At 39.2% G+C, this 15762-nt stretch overlaps 1 protein-coding gene across 1 annotated transcript in view; it reads left to right on the top strand.

The window, feature by feature from the left end:
• The first annotated feature begins 3115 nt into the window (after positions 1-3115).
• Positions 3116-15762, top strand: part of crhr1 (corticotropin releasing hormone receptor 1) — a 155835-nt gene continuing 143188 nt past the window's right edge. Inside the window, exon 1 of the mRNA XM_036589760.1 lies at positions 3116-3684. Within this exon, the coding sequence (XP_036445653.1) occupies positions 3661-3684 (24 nt within the window). The 5' untranslated portion in view covers positions 3116-3660. The remainder of the gene's footprint in view (positions 3685-15762) is intronic.

Genomic DNA, 15762 nt, shown 5'->3' with positions numbered 1-15762 from the left:
TAGTGTTCTTTATAGACATTACATTACTCAATATCCATTATCAGTAAGTGCTGATAAGATTAATAATACGCCATGCTGAGCATAAAAGCATCATCTTAACTGCTCCTTTCATTAATCATTGCAGTCTGGATGTTATTATCCAGGTTGACTGTCAGTTCCTAACGCAGAGCTGAAAGCAGCAGCTTGTAGAACAGGAGTCATTTCATGTGATCGTGTACAACACTTGTTTAATTTTCAAATGCTGGCTGGCTGCTGTGGAGAAAAAAACATGCTCCTACCCTCATTAGAACAGAACTGAATTCTAATGAATAAATGAATAGGAATGCGCTTATGTGTCTGTGCTTTTTGGACTAAAACATTTGCTGTGGCCCTGACGCTCGTTCAGAGGGGAGAATAGCTCTGCATGAGGCACGCTGTCTGCATGAGAACTGACCACTCAGATTTTAAAAAATCCACAGGTGTTTGTCTTTCCACTGTAAGGATGTGCAGATTTCAAGAAACCCTAACTGAGGAAAGGAAAACGACAAAAAAGAACATCTGAAATTCAAACTAAGAAGCTGCGGGTGTTCTCAGAACATTGGACTGACCACCCCAGAGTCCAGGGGCCATGTTACAGAAAATTCTTAAGTCTGAGATCATATCTTATCTGCTTTGTTGTCATGGCAACGTCAGTTAAGACTGAAGTTAGGACAGAAGCCATTACAGAACAACAGTTCTTAAGTCTATAATCTTATCTTATTTCCAGATAAGAAAACGGCATTACAGAAACATCCTAAGTTGCCAAAATATCCTAAATATTTTCTTAACTTTAAGACAACCCCAGAGCGCCTTAACTTCTGTTTTAACCGTCTGTTTCTATTGTTTTATGCAGTGATAGGCATCACAGTTCACTATGACTAGCATAATGACGCTACATTTTTCTACATTTAAAAACGGTGCTTTGACTTGTGAGGTTATTACCTTATGTGCACCTCTTATTACCTTTGTGTGTTAATATTTGATAAAAACTTGTACAATACAATATTACAGTGATGGCGGTGAATAATGAGGAGACAGAGCTGAACGTGTGTCTGTTTATTAGGAGGAGTAATGTTAGCACGCTCAGCTAAAGTGTGCAAATGAAACTGAAACTGGGGGACAGCGACACTCTGATAAAAAGCACAAAGCAGTGTAACAATGTTCTTAACTCTCAGTTTATTGCGCTTTAATTTTATTTGACCTTTTTTTTATATCAGTAATGGCAGCTAACGTTAGCTGTCTGGCTAACTAACTTGATTACGTGTTTACGTTTCAGCTGTGCGCATATGGTTGGTTGCTACGTAACAGACATGACAGTTGATTGTCAACTTCAATCGAGTAAGTTAAGATTTCCTAACTTGAGATAAGAAAAGACGCTGTAAGATAAGATTCTTAAATTAAGATAAGATTTGCTCCTGCAATACTAATTTGTGAAAAATCTTACCTTAACCTGTCAGATTTTAAGACAAAAAGATAGGATGTTTCTGTAATACGGCCCCAGACCTCAACATCACTGAATGTGTGACTTGGATTGTGAGAAGCCAAAAATGCTACCAACTTCTAACACTGAAGGTTCCTTTGAAAAATGGAAAGCAAATCTTACGTAAAAAAACGAAAAGGGTAAAGAATGGACTCATTAAATATTGAAAAAAAAAGATATTGCCAATTTACATTATATTTAATTATTGAGACTTCTGTGCGCTTTTGTTTAATACATTTTCTGTTTTTTTCTTGACACTGGAAAACAAATATCCTACACTTAATGGCCATGAAACGGGTCATCGCCGGCTGCACTTTGGTAAACTGAAACTGAGCTACTTTCAGAATGCTTATATTCACTTATTTGCTTGCTTGTTTGTCTATCTTTACCGATAACAGTATGTCATACAGCGTCAGAAACCACAAAACCTCTATTTGAGTTTACTCAATTTGGTTTGGCATGGGGTAAGTATGGATTGAGGCATTTATTTTACACTGTGCTAATTGGTGGACATATGCTTCTATTATTTGTAAGCTACATTAGCAATACATCTCCAGTGTACAATTAATAAAGAAAACTTTGGACAATACATATATGGATCATTCAATTGTTGAAAACACATTTCAGACATTTAACTGACTTGGACTTTTTGAATTAATGAACCTATATCTTAGGGTATACAGGGATGCAGTCTCACTTACCGCTCTAAAAATTGCAGGGGCGTGGTTAGAATCAGGCTCCGCCCAGGGAATAAAACTCAGTGTTTCTGTAGTGACATGAAAACATAGGACAGCACTTTTTAATTAAAGAGTTTTATTTTAAAAATAAACTTATGATAAATCTAAATCGTTCAACTTCACTGTAAGAGAGACAAAAAAGGGATGCAAAAACGTTTTAAAAATGAAAAAGTTAAGTATTATTTTCACAAGGAGAAATTTAGAGGTTAGGGTGGGGTGGGTTGAGGTAAAATGGGACGGTGTTGTAGGATCTTAGTCTAGTGAATTAACACATTTGTCTTTTGCACATTCAGAAAGGAGTTAAATCTGAATAAACATGTTCTAAAAGCGTCCCAACTTGAATGTACATTATTATCTTAAAAAAGGACTTATATTTAATTAGTCTTAGAATATCATTTTGCACATACAGAAAGCATCGCCCAAAACAGGCGTCCCGTTACCTAAGAGCGCAGAGCAGCCTGGAACAACTGACTCAAGAACATTTGTTCATTTTAGGGTCTCCCTGCTAATCAGACTGCGTTAAAATAGCGAGAGTGTTGCGCGTGCATGCATTGAAATTGCAGTAGCGCACTGGATCACTGCACTGGATGAGCGTGCTGTGATCAGCGGTGCAGTAAGGTGCAGTAGCGCGCGCTTCTTCGCGCTGCAAGCTCACAGTGCGCAGGACTGTTTACCCGGTCAGTCTGGAAAGCACAGCCGCTCGTGCTCATCTGCTCTACCGGCTACACACTTTATTGGCTCGTCAATGACCTCTACTTTTCCCTCGCGCTTGCTTTTGTTTTTGTCGTATCCGTCACACAGTAACGAAACGCATGCAGCACCTGGAGCGCGCGAATAGAGGGGAACGAGCCCCCAACCACCAATAAGCTGGAAGGAGAGAGAGAGAGAGAGAGAGAGAGAGAGAGAGAGAGAGAGAGAGAGCGCAGTGGTCAGACGGGCCGCGCTGGCTGAAAAGTTCAGCTCCCACCGCAGGGCGCACGAGCTGCTCGAATCCACCGCTTATCGTTTTCCTGCGTGGGGGAGACGCCGCGTGCGCGCTGGCTCAACATAAATACAGCCGCACGAGCGCTCTCCGAGGATCCGGTGCCATTGAGACGTTAGAGAAGATCCAGACTGAACCTGCTACGGATTTACACCGCACGAGAGATATACACCCTCACTCCCAGCGGAACGACGATAAACAGCGCCGGACATGAAGATGCAGCCCTAACACAACTGACCACTGCCTGAGCTAAAGGCTACTCAGATGCGTCTGTCACTTCTCTGCGTTTCCTGACCTGTCAGCACACTTCCGTCTTCCTGGGACAGATTAAAATATATATATAATGTGGATCTACTGACTCGGAACGAGGAGAAAAGCTGCAGAACCTTCAGGAGCATCCGAGAAGCGTTTTCTGGTGACCACAGCGCGGAGCTTTCTGCACCATGCAACGCGTCCTGCACCCTCAGGCAAGCCGCTATCCTTTATTATCATTACAATGATTATGAAATCTCGCGGGCAGCCTCTGAGAACAGCCTCGCGAAGTTTTGAGCAGAACTTTCCAAAAACGTACTAATCCAAGAACTATTCCAAAATAGTTCAGAGGCAGGCTGGAGTAAACAAGTCTGCATGGTTTGGAAGTTCTCAACATTTGAGATGAGATGAGCTTCTATCAGTACAGACTTCTCTCAGTTTTGGAATTCTGGAAGTGATGGCGAAGTGGTTGGATGATTTTTATGATGTGGATGATCATAAATGCTAAGCGTTTTCAAATACGTCTCTTTCTATGGTGCTAGTTCTCATCATTAACGATGAGCTGAGCTTCCGTCAACACAGACCTCCCCTCGTTTTTGGAATTTAAAAGCGATGGCAAGTAATTTTTTTGGTAACGACCACCATAAATACTGTTTTTCTGTGGTCTTTCTATGGTGCCAGTTTTCGTAATTAACGATGAGCTGGGCTTCTGTCAACACAGACATTCTCTCGGTTTTGAAATTTCTATGGTGACGACCACCATACATGTTTTCCTATTTAGTCTTCTTATAGTGCTTAGTTCTCATCATTGAAGATGAACTGGTTCCTATTAACACAGTCTTCCTCTCAGCTTTGGAGTTCAGAGCCAAATTGGCAAAGAGGTTGAATAATTATGGTAAGAAAAATATCACCACAAATGCTCAACAATAGTTCTTAACATTAGCTTCTGTCAACATAGACTTCCCCTCACTTTTAGAATTTAAAAAGTGGTTGAATGATTATTATGGTAAGGATCATAAACACTGAGCATTTGTATGATCATTTTTAACAGTGCTTAATGCCTGACATTAATGTAAGCTTTGAATGTTTAAATATGGAACAGTTGCCTTAAAACAGGACCAAAGCCAAGCTTATCTTTAACACCCATTAGCCCACTAATAGAATGATATTTTATCCCATAAAAAAATAGGGATCCCATAAAAATCTCATTTGGCTCTGGGATTTGGAGGAAAAGTCTCCGTGGTAATTACTTAACGATTATGGTGAGACTTGAGGGGAGACTGCCAATGTGACTCAGCACCGTGTGGGTGTGCGATTGAATTCTCAGGCATACATAGGCACAAATTGGACTCAATCAACCCACCAGTCTTCATCTGTGCCCTGAGCTTATTATAGCTCCTTGGCACGTCTTCACAAACAAAATTTCACAGAGCAGAGATGACTGTCATCAGTCAGCACTGTAAATAAAGAATGAGTGCTCTGTGCTCAAAGAGAACAGAAAGTTTCTCATTCATGGCTTAGGACTTGACACTGGCATCACTGCTGAGTAATGCAGCTCTGAAACTTTAAATCACATACAAGCTGAACTTGATTTAGTCAACACAGCGAGTTCACGTTTTCACCGAATAACGAATGGAGAGGTGAACTACATGTAATTTTAACCGTTAAATACATATTTGTTTACTTTTGACTTCATTAACCTAGATATCTCAAACACCAACAATCGATAGTTTGGAAATCTTTCCAGTGAATTTTTATAATGCTTTTTTTCCCCACTTCAGTGGGAGAACATGCACTACAAAAACAGTGTTTTAACTTAAAAAGTTAGTGTTCAGGCTGCCTTAAAATTATGAGTTAAGTGAATTTCAAACAGTAAGTTAATACTGTTTTGTAGCCTATCAACTTATCAACTGAAAGTCAAATAACTTTTTATGGAGGTCTGGACACTAAATTTTTAAAGCCCCCAGTTGTTGTTTTACAGTGAAACATTTATCCTCTCCTGCCTCTCCTGGTTGGAGTTAAATTAAAGGAGAATTTATCAAAAATTCACTTATTCAGAGTGGTTTGATGTGAAATGCTCCTTTCTAGGGAAACTTACACAGTGGTGATGATAGGAACCAGACATCTGAAGAGTTTAATGCCTCTGAACACTCCCTCACAAAAAAGTTCTAACATGATATTGGTATGAATACACTGCTTGATGCCTGAGACATTGTTTTACAATAGTTCTTAGATAAGGTTTTAGCCTAAAACATTTTTTCAATGCCATTCATGGCAGAGAGGTAAATAAAGGGCTTTGTAAGACAACAAATAGTCTCCAAAAAAAAAATCTGATTTACTAGAACTTTACTACTATCAACACAACACATCATTTTGAAAAGTAAATTAAATGGCTATATTTGCATTGTACACATCATGTCCCCTTGTTACTATCACCACCACTGTAAAGAAATCAGAGTTGGTAAGTTTCTCTAGAATTAACTATTTCACATCAAACCACTTGGAATGACTATGGTTACATCTCAACCACTGAATTATGCAGACATAAAAATAAAGACATAAATACAAATTTTAAAAATGAGTGCAATTCCCCTTTAAACAAGGTCATTCATATTCTACTCTGCCTGTCTGTCAATGCGGTTGTTTTCATAGCAAAAGATCAGGCAGAGGAAGGAGCTTTTTAAATCAATTGACACGACTTTTACATATAATCTCTCTCATTCGAAGTGTGACTAACTTTCAGCAAATGGCAAGATAAGAAGCACACAAGGCACTCATTTTTGTGGGTGGGAATGATTGACAGGTGGCTGTGTCAGAGATTATGATGAAGGCAGAAGAAATCGATCCCCCTGTGACGAAGAGGAAATACAAATGCTGTATTTCTCTATTAAAAAAAAACAAAAAAAAAAACCACCATGGCAACATCCGTCCCTTCCCTCAAACAAGATCAATGTGTCAGTCCTTGTTTTGTCAGAATATACCATGAAGGCATTTTTTGCGTACTGTCCTTCTTGGAAAACTCGTAAAATTTTAACAGAGGTCAAATGTCAATCATAAGTCTTCTGATATGGTTCGCAAGCCCCCAAAATCATCCCCGAACGATATCTGACCTCAGTTCAGACTTAACTCCTGGCCACTTAGAATGGATGGCTGCGTGTGCACGACTGTGTGTTACCTCCATACCGTCCCAAAGGCACAGACCTGTCCCAGTGGTGCCCACCCAGCTCCACTCAGCCCTTCAGCTCCGCTTAACCACCGACAACTCCTGTGTAATTAAAGTCAATCCAGTGCAGCTCAGCGAGCACGCTGATCTAATTAACTCATCAGAGAGCAGTCAGGTGCAGAGGGCTTCACATGCTCCCCCTAGACCTCTGCACTTCTGTGCTAGGGATGCCAAATGAGCTGATAGTTCAAACATGACAGCCCCCGAACCAACAAAGCACAGAGGCAGGAGTCCAGTCTGAAATCTGAACAATGTGACTAGAAGTTAGCAAGATTAGCCTAGCAAGCACACAGCAACATAAAAGACTTAGCTAATAGCTATTATTCCTTAGCATTATATTCATATGGTGTAGCCAAATATTACTTTAAAAACTGTTACTCAATTCCCTATTAATATTCGTTATCAAGAAAATTTACTTCAGATTTACAAGGCTAACTGAAATAGCTAACTAGCATTAACATTAACTCCAAAAGATCCAAAAATACGCACACTAGCAAGTTCTGCTTAACTTCAATGACAATACAGTGAATATTAAGACTCTAAGGTGGCACTGATGCCCCTCAATGCCCAAAACAAGCAGCCTGGCATCTGTACAACCTCAGAAGGTAGTAGCATTCCTAGCAGTTGTTTGTTGCAATGATGTGCAGATATGGGAACTGTGGGCCAATGACAATTTCTGATTTTTTTTAAATGCATACACGCAAATGCTGATGCATAAACATTTGTAAAATATAAAAACTAGAACTAGATCCACTTCTATTAGCATTACAGAGAAATATTGCACTTATTTGTAAATGGAATAAAATGAATAATATGAAATTTGAGTCAAATTTAAACATCTGTCTAATGCCAACATATGTTTTTAAGCAAACATCAGCCAATACTGGCATGATTCTGATATCACTGTGCATCCCTAATGTGTTTTGTAGAACACCTTAACATTGTTTTCCTTGCCTATTCAGAAGTGGGTTTCTGTGTTAATTCTATACATTTCCTGTGTCAACATTTCAAACAGCCAGCAATGCTAGTAACAAACACGTATCATTTTACGGTGTATGTGCAAATCCTAGCAGCTTCCTAATTGATGTAAGGTGTACCTGTGAACACATCTGGGACCATCCCCGCGTGACTCAGTGCCTGGGCTGCTGTTTGCTAGCTTGCGCTCCTCGTGTCTGGCTCTTTTATTTATTTCCAGGCTTGAGCCGTTCGCGCTGTGAGGCAAGGTATTTGCTTTCTCTCCTGCAACGGTGCTGAGAGGTATAAATATCTCATTATCCTCCCCGGTGCACACCACCCATCCTCCCAGCGCCCTGGAAAGAGGCTTTATCACAACATGCTTCACGTCAGTAAAAGCGAGGAGCTGTCAAGTTGTTGAGATGTAGCTAGGGAAAAAAAGGAACAACAGTTCCTCGCAAATTTTCTCAGCATGAAGTACAAAACCTCTGTTAGTGAATCTGGCACTTCGTTGCAATACACGAGAACAACAGTCCCATAGCAATGGTAGGCACAGGCCATTATCGTTCAGCTTTTATGTTTCAAAAGGTCGGCAACACCGTGGTACACTTAAAGTGAGAGAGAGCGAGAGAGAGAGAGAGAGAGAAAAAGAGAGAAAGAGAGAGAGAGATTATCTGAGGTTTGGTAAGATGGGACAAACCAGTACTTAAAAAGTACTATCAAAAACAATATATCGACTTGTATTTTGTATTCAACATTTCACGTACTGCACTGCTCTAAATCCAGTTAAATAGGACTACTGTATGTGCTGTAACATTATTCCAGATAAGGTGACAAATTTCTCCTTACCTACATGTCAGTGATCTTTAAATCTTTATTTAAAATCCCTGTGTTATCATAGTCAGTTTAGCTTGTTTACTGAATAGACTCAAGTTCATATTCCATTGCTAACTTGGAGGGCCAGGTTCAATTTGTGAAATAATTCAATAGGCAAATATCAATCTCATTCAAGATTGAGGACTTGGCAAGTTATTTAAATATTTATTACATTTGTATTCATTTAAAGCCTCTCATATCTTACAGTAATCTGTTAAACTAGCAAGCCTGCTATCTCACTTTGTCTTTGTCTCTCAGCTCTGTGGGTAAACGAGTGAGTGAGGACACGCTCATCTTCCTCACCTGAATGTTGTTCAAGAGACACCACTAGAGCCAAACAAATACATGTGTGTTTGGTTATTTCTCTTTGTTTAAACTTATCTTGATTCAGTCTTTCAAAGAAAAGGGGATTTGAGAAATTGTAGCGGGGGTGTGAGTGGAGGGGGACCTGTATTCTGCCTATAGCTAAATGTTACCTGGCTCTGACATGAATACAGCCTAATCCATAGTTAGTCAAGTGCCATTTTTCTCCTGGTTTAATGAAAAAAGGTTTTGTTCTAAAATTCTGGTGGGGTTTGAAGAGTTAACAAAACATGAAGCTTCTGAAAACCAAATAAAGAATGGCATACCAACATAATAAATAAATACACAAAAATTTGAATGAATTTGACCAGCCTTAGTCATATTGCCCACCCCTAGTTTCTAATGTCATTTCTAACCAGACAGGAATGATTTATAAAGGCCCTAAACTTTAGAAGCACATTTGTTTTCTAGTTTTCTTTAATGTTATTTTTATTTTGTTGCACAACATACGCAGTTAAGCATATGCAGTACCCACATAATGGTTTCCAGAGAGTGGAGAAATGTGTCAAATGACTTATTAAGGAGCGCTCGCTGGACCCCAGCCACGTCCTTGAAGCTCATCCCAGCCTTAATCGCTTCCTCTCGGCTCGTTCTCAGCTCTTTTTCGCTACCGCTCCAGAATGCTGATCTCAGAGGCTCTGCACTGCACTGATTGCCACCCCTGCCCAAGAAAACAGCAGATATGGCTGCATTATGTACAATAATTCAGCCACAAGACTGCTAAGATGTAACTCATGGTGTTTGCATTTACTATGCATATGGAAAGCCTTTAGTAAACTCAGACAAAGACAGTTTCAGGAGGTATGAGAGTAACTAATCTGAACACTACTCTAAAATCCTTCTCAGTGTTCCTGTGGGGAGGCGCTGAGGGGACTGAGCCGCTAAGAATTATTAGAAGATTGCTGTCGTCTTTTACTCACAAATAGCCAAATAGGGTCAGTCTTCTGTAACTATCGGTGGGAGAGAGTATGCGTCGCCTAATTCAGCATTAAATCGTTGAGGGTTGCTGTCACAATAATGTAGTGTATTATAGCTTGACTCCATGCCAGTGTAGCCTCTTATCTTATCAGCCTTTAACTGCTTGTTTAAATCTTTACACATTCATGGCTGTGGGTATCAGGGGAATGTGGGTAGCTATTACTGTAAAAGCCCGCTGTAGAAACAAGAGCATTTACTTACATGTCATTTTAAAAGCCATTTGTGTCTCATTAAAATAACAAAACCTAAATTGCACAGTATTCCCAAAGACATATCAGTAGAATTGTGTGAAATTGAAGGGAACAGAAAAGACTGCATTGGTGTATGTGTGGCACCATCTGAGTGTATCTAATCCAAAGTCTTGCCCACTCTCCAATTCAGTTAAGCAATAAGTCACCAAAAGAGGCCATATGTTACAGTGGGATAAGGGGCATTGTTAGGCATGACACAGATTACTTTGCTTTTTGGTTTTATAAAATGGCAGTGACAGACAAGCACACCAATATTAAACAAACAAATCTAAATATAAAATGAATATAAACATAAATACCTAACTGCGATAATTCTTCTGCCAAGCAAAGTATTTTGTCAACAGTCATTGATTGCCAACAGTAGCAGCACCAGGACTGATGTTTTGAACGGGCACAACAAATTCGTGGGTGGGCCAAACCTAGGATTTCACTCCCGTGGACAACGGGATAAAGGCTGCAATAAACAAAGAACAACCGCAACGCGTTTGCTAAGCATCGCTCAGACATCACAGTGGGGGGAAAAAATGCAGCAGGAGCTCATAATGAACTTGTATCTCTTGCGTTGCACACAGGAGAAATAATAAGCAACATAACTTTAATACGCTGGCGATTTATGTCTGCCGTGTTAATGAGCTGGTGAAGGATTGTGCTACGTTCAGCTGTTCAGAGTTATAGCTGTTCTCTGTACTTTCATGCTTGAAACAAACTGTGCTGACACGTTTTCAATCCCTAAACTAAAAACAGCGCTGATGGTGTCACTGTTAATACAAGACTCAATAACACCTCTCGTACTATAATTTTTTTTTGCTCAAATGTTGCTCTTTGGCTGTAGAGACTTACTGGTGAAAGTAAAATGGCTATATTTATGTTGCAGACATGGAAACCCCTGGTTCCCATCACCACCACTGTAAAGAAATCTGAGTCTCCCTTTAAGGAGATCTCATTTTAGATTTTTCTTTCCTATGGGGTACCTGCCTGATGAGAATTTGTGCCTAGATTTAGTAATGAAACTGTAGCTGGGTGTTTGAAAGTGTGATGGCTTGGGAGGAAGCAAACACCTAACAGTTAATTGGGTACACTGAGATTTTGTGTGTGAATTTCAAGTGGTATAAATTTACAGAGGGCTTTTTTATTTGTGATTTTTTTTTAATTATTGTTATTCATAAGGTTTTAATATTGGCTAGTCAGTCAGACCTTAGAGCCATAACTATCTATTTTTTTTTACATTTAAATGACACTGGAGCATCACAACCAATTTCAAAAGCAACAGAATTACAGTATAGAAGCCTCTCTTTAAGCTGCCATGTGATGATTGAAAAAACACGTTTCTTAATTGGACAATTAGTGGAAGCTGGGAGAGAACACAGAGCTTTCTGTGAGGTGCATTTCTCAGGGCTTGAAAGATTGGCACAAAAAGAGTTTATTCTGAAGTTGGTCTTAATTAGCCTTGCTACAAAGTCTAGCAAATGAACAGCCACAAGACAGAATCACTGGAAGGACAGAGAGTGGGCACAAGACTTCGACAAGCATGCCAAGGCTTCTGCTGATAAAGAAATGGACACTCAAAACTCATCCCGTGTGTTTGTGTATCCTGTGCTGATGATTAAAAGGTTGCGCTATGGAGACTTTTGAGTACATGATAGTGTTTTCTTCTGTATAAAAGATATAAAAGAAAGTGACCAATTCAAGTACAAAGACTGTGATATGGATCTTTTATGAGTCACCCACAGTGCGCATGTCTCTGGTGAGTTGGCACTGTTGAAATGAACGCTCAGTGAGCACTTAGTGTTTTCTTTCAGTGAGGATGCCGTCAATCCAGTCCAGCATTATATTTTATGTATTTTACAACTACAAGGTAATAAAAAACAAACAAACAAAAAAAAACCTAACTGCTTCGGGACTTGCTTTCCAAACAGTGGGATTATGCACGTGTCATGTGATCTCGTAATATGGCAGGTTTTGTTGAGGAGTAAAGCACTGGCATGACTGTGGTCACCTGGAATGAAGGGAATAAAAGTAAGGCACTCTAATTTACAGTGTGTTCATTGCTTTCTGTTCTTTTCTTTTCTCCACTATTGTAACTAAATAACAGTGCAAGAAGACTCAAATGTAGCACGTCCTCCACATTCCAGTGCAATGTGCCCAAATGATCCTGTGTTAAACCGAAATGAGCAGGTTAATTGAATTAGCCTGTCAATACTTCTTTACAAAACGCAAACAGCTGGTACCTACCAGTCTAGCAGCTCAGGCGGAAAGGTGACTGCCATCATCATTCCACATGTCTCCATCTCATTATCAGTTTTCTTCCCACGTCTCTGCCCAAGCGCACGACTTCCACGCCTGTAAAACAGCATCCTGCTTAGAACAAACATATATTCATCAAAAGAACTTAACCGTTCCCAAGAGGCATTTCTTCCTCTGTGCTGTTTGATCAAGATGCTCTGTAGTTTCGGCCGTTTGCTTCTGTTTATTTGTGCTGTTTCTGGAGATTTTGTATTTTTGAGAGATGCATCCTCAAAGCAGATCACAGTCATTAATTAGCAGAGTAGGTTCCTCCCCCCCACCCCCCACCCCCCCAGCAAGGCTGAATAAGTTGTCTCTTAAATTCTAAGCTAATTTTGCTGTGTGTGAGAGTAATGATTAGTAGCAATACAACAGAAAAGCAATGCTAAGATTCAAGAGTTTTATTGTCATATGCACAGCAGAAACAGGTAGTTACACTGTACAATGAAATCATTACTTTGCTGTTCCTCCATTCACCAAATATAATCTTAGAAAATAATAGAAAAAATAAGAATAAAAAAATATATTAAATACACTGAAAAGTAAAATACACTAAAAACAATAGTAAACAGTTAAAAAGTACAGCTATATGTGCAAAGTTGAAAGAAAAAATTAATTATATTGATTATGAAATATATTAATGGAGATATTAAGTAAATATTTCCAGAATAAGTCATTATTTTAAAAGTCCATATTTTGACATACCGCTGCTAGAAACAGAAAAAATAGGACTTTTTTTCTCCTCTACCTGGCAGAAATGGGCTTTCACACCTTTTACATTAATAAAAACAAAGGTGCCAAACGAGTTTTTTGGATTGAAGCCTTAGAAGAACCACTAAGGGTGCTACGTGGATTATGTAATCTGATTAAATCAATCTTGTCATCAGATTAAGATAGCTTTGATATACAGTGTAATCAGATTACAGCTACTTTTTTATGGATTACTATTTCCAGAATATGATTAGTCAACATCAATACATTATTATTTAGCCAAATATGATGCAAATTATTATGATTAGATTACACTGAACAATTATGTTAGCGACTACATTTGTAGTCATATAATTAGAAGTCAGTTGTAGAAACCTTTATCTTTAGGAGTGCAGCCTACGTGCTTTTCACGCAGCTCCTTCCGTTGCTTCCATGACAGACAAGACAGATGGTTAACAAAGCACAGAAGCATGCTTTATGACTGCAGGACAGTGTCTTATTTTATTGTATGTTAGTGCTTAATGTGAACATAAACAGATCTGCTAGTGAATTAGTCTGGAGATAAAGCACCCCGCCAGTGCCAGTGTGCGCAGGGCTGAGGATGTGCAGATAAATGATAACCTATGCCCTCAACAGCCATAAACACGAGCCTGCTGCAGAACAGTGGCAAATTTACAAGAGCTGATTATCCGTCATTGGTCAGGTGAGTGGCACTAATGGGGTGAAGTCAAGTGGAGGTACTTGACCCCATTTTGTTGCTACAGCAAGTCTATGGAGGGGAGGGTGTCCATCCGCAGTGGATCACGGCAATTTTTTGGCTTCACGCAGAAAGAATCCTTAACAAGGACACAGCAAGTCCCAGTGGAGCATGCCTTGAGGAAATATGTTACCATCCCAAATTCTGCAAGTGTGCACTGCTGTAGTTTGAGTCTACCTCATAAGCCTTTAAGAACATTCAGAAGATGTACTGACACCATATCTGGTTGCTGTCACCTTTTAAACTGTTTAGATTTGACATGGCCATAGCGTGTTTATCTCCCGGAAATGTAAAGTTTGAGGGCCAGATTTCAGAGTGCAGGAGCAGCACAAAGTGTACCTTGATGTGACCACAATACGTGCCCACAATGTGTACCCAGGTTTACTCAGCATAGCTCCACCCGCCAGCTGCTCATGAGGCTCAGGGTTCGAAAAGAGCAGTGAAACAGTGGAGCCATCAACAAGCTCATGACAAAACAGAAAAAGAAAGTTCAATGATGAAGAGATAGCAATGTTTATAAATTAAGTTCTTTCCCACCAAAACGTTCTACAAGTCTGTTATTTCACTCCGGCTAAGAAAACAGAGCTTGTGAAATGATAATATGGACTGCGCATGCATATTGTGGATGCATCTCGGCATATTCTGTGCTGCATGTCCTCACACACGTACATCTGCTCCCAGGAGTTTGTGTTATTCTGCTGCTAAACATTCTTTCAGTAAGTGCTTGAGGCTCGTGCCTCCATCTAGCTGCTGTGTCTGCTGCTGCTGTTGAAGCAAGCTGCTAAACAACATAACACAAGTTAACAGAGAAAAACTGACACAAAAAGACAGCCACCACCAGCTGCTCAAACTTTAGTAAATCAAGAGAAATATGTAATCAGTCACACATGTATTCAGAGAAGTGCATTTTTCCCTTTGCACATGCCTGAAACTGATGCAGAAGGATTAGTACATCAGGCCCTGATCGTTTAGATCAATGCTGAAAATGAATTTGCGTCCATATTATAGATAACTAGGTCACTTTATTAATCCCAGAGGGAAATTCTTCTATCCAATATTGCCTATGTTATGTATTTTATGCAACATACTGTCAAATGCTGAAATGATTCATTGTTTAGTCAAATATTTTGCAAATGTGTTCCAGAAGTACATTATAGTAAAGATTTACTGTTTTAACTGAAAAGTTCATTAAAGTCAACGTCAAATCAAAATTCAAAATATGTTAGTCCATGGGCCTGGTCATATTAAACACAGATCATTATATACTTTGATCAAGGTGAAATGACTTTGCTGCCTTTAAAATGTCTTCTGATTTTCGGCTGAATAATAAATGCATCAGCAGGCGGGGAAAAATAATATTACCTAATAATATAATGTTTAACCCCTACTCATCATTGAGAGAATGCTTAGCTAGCTCAGAGACCCTCCCTGATACTGTGTTTCGCTCAGAAATATGTTATGGCACAGAATCCCTTATGATTTCATTCACGTTAACTTTAAAAGGCCCATACTGGGTACATTTTTTTCTTGTAGTTTATTTTCTTCCTGATGTCTGTTTATAGTGTTTGTGTGGGTTTATGTACTGGATAAAAAGTTACAATTCTTTTTTTAAATGGCCTTTTTCCAAACACTCTTTATCCCTTAGAATTAAACAGGCTGTTTTTGTTGCTGTGCCTTTACAACTAAAATGTAAATGATATATATATATCCTTATGACTTCAGTGTGCATGGATGGGGCTAAACTGTCATAGAACATATTTAAATTAACTGATTTTCATGACATCACAAAAACAATGAATTCAAAACATACAGCTTAGTGTCCATATGTGGACCTGGAAGTGGAAGGTACATTTTAAAATTTAACAGTGTCCAGACTGAAAAAAAAAAAAAGGAAAAT

The sequence above is a fragment of the Colossoma macropomum genome, unplaced genomic scaffold, assembly GCF_904425465.1.
Source record: "Colossoma macropomum unplaced genomic scaffold, Colossoma_macropomum, whole genome shotgun sequence".
Taxonomy (NCBI): Eukaryota; Metazoa; Chordata; class Actinopteri; order Characiformes; family Serrasalmidae; genus Colossoma; species Colossoma macropomum.
The sequence above is the reverse complement of the archived record's forward strand: the minus strand, read 5'-3'. Positions and strand labels throughout refer to the sequence as shown.